Source organism: Tupaia chinensis, unplaced genomic scaffold (assembly GCF_000334495.1).
Source record: "Tupaia chinensis unplaced genomic scaffold, TupChi_1.0 Scaffold000360_1, whole genome shotgun sequence".
In the NCBI taxonomy this organism is placed as follows: Eukaryota; Metazoa; Chordata; class Mammalia; order Scandentia; family Tupaiidae; genus Tupaia; species Tupaia belangeri.
This window is the reverse complement of record NW_006159856.1, coordinates 1,177,144-1,178,400: the sequence shown is the minus strand read 5'-3', so window position 1 is coordinate 1,178,400 and position 1,257 is coordinate 1,177,144. Positions and strand designations below refer to the sequence as shown.

At 38.0% G+C, this 1,257-nt stretch overlaps 1 protein-coding gene and 1 non-coding gene across 5 annotated transcripts in view; both read right to left on the bottom strand.

The window, feature by feature from the left end:
- NSD2 (nuclear receptor binding SET domain protein 2) overlaps nt 1-1,257 on the bottom strand; it is a 150,871-nt gene that overhangs the window by 34,281 nt on the left and 115,333 nt on the right. For all 4 annotated transcript variants that reach the window (XM_027773583.1, XM_014589500.2, XM_014589499.2 and 1 more), the window contains one exon: nt 739-939. In XM_027773583.1, coding sequence (XP_027629384.1) covers nt 739-939 — 201 coding nt within the window. The remainder of the gene's footprint in view (nt 1-738; nt 940-1,257) is intronic.
- Nucleotides 323-425, bottom strand: LOC114008616 (U6 spliceosomal RNA). The gene has a single exon (XR_003550127.1). It is a non-coding gene; the product is annotated as a U6 spliceosomal RNA (small nuclear RNA).

Genomic DNA, 1,257 nt, shown 5'->3' with positions numbered 1-1,257 from the left:
CAGCCGCGCAATAAAAAAAAACAACAAAAAAAAAAAAAAAAAAAAAAAAAAAGAAGTACATGCAACCTGCTATCCTTAATCCTACACACTTAATGTTAAATAATGCAGATGTAATTTGATTTCAGATGGGTTTTGTTTTTTTCTCCTAGTAAGATTTTAATTTTTATTGTACTTTCTAATGTATATGTAATCGTTGTACAACTTTGTGGGGTACAGGGTGGTTTTTCAAAATCCACATGCAATGTATAATGAACAAATCAAGGCACTAAATATATCCAGCATCTCCAACATTTTTCTTTACTTTGTGCTGTGTACATTAGGGAAAAAAGTGGAACATTTCACAATTTGCATGTCACCCTTATATAGGAGCCACGCAACTCTTTTCTGTATCATTCCAATTTCAGTGTATGTGCAACTAGAAGTGATTTTCCATATGAAGGGTCATTAAAACTGGGGCAGAGAATATATCAAAATGATCCAAAGATCATGTCCATATCTAAAATCAAGAATCTTTAAGATGATCTTTAGGATGGAATGAAGGGAGAAAGCAGGAGGGCAGGTCCTTTGTCAAAGAAAAACCCTAACCCAACCTGTGTCAAGTAATGGAAACACAGGAGTCACTCGAGGAACTGGAGTTAATGATATGTAGTGGCAAATGTGAAAACTGTCACTTTGATCTCCAAAGCACCCGTGTGACAGAATTTAACCAATATCAAAGCTATAAATGTGCACCTATACCTTTCGATGGTCTTGGGTTTGAAGGGTTTGAAGCATGGCAGCTCACACAGCTGTGGAGGGGGCAGCGAAAGCCTCGACTCTCAAACACAGTCAGAGGGTATTTTTTCACACAAGCTTCATGGTAGAATTTTCCACACTGAGTCACCACACAGCGTTTAACATCTGTCTTGCTCTCCTTACACACGAAACATGAGTGAATCCCTAACAAAAGATTAAAGGGATGGAGAGAAGGGTACAAAGACCAAGAGTTAATTTGTACTTCTAAGCCACTAAAATCAAGTATCTCTTTTTTAGACAAAGCCGTTTTGGTAAAGCACCTGGCTGTATCTCCAACCTTGCTAAGTCCAAGCATTCTTCAGAAAAAAATCCAGCCATCAAGGGTTACCTTGCTGCAACCTGAGCTCCAGCTTCATGTGAAATACAGGAAAATCTTAACTATGTGGCCTAAACGGGGAGGCCCACTCTAATCAGTAAAAAGCTTTTGGTGGCTCCTTTGAAGAAAGGCTTTTTTTTTTTTTT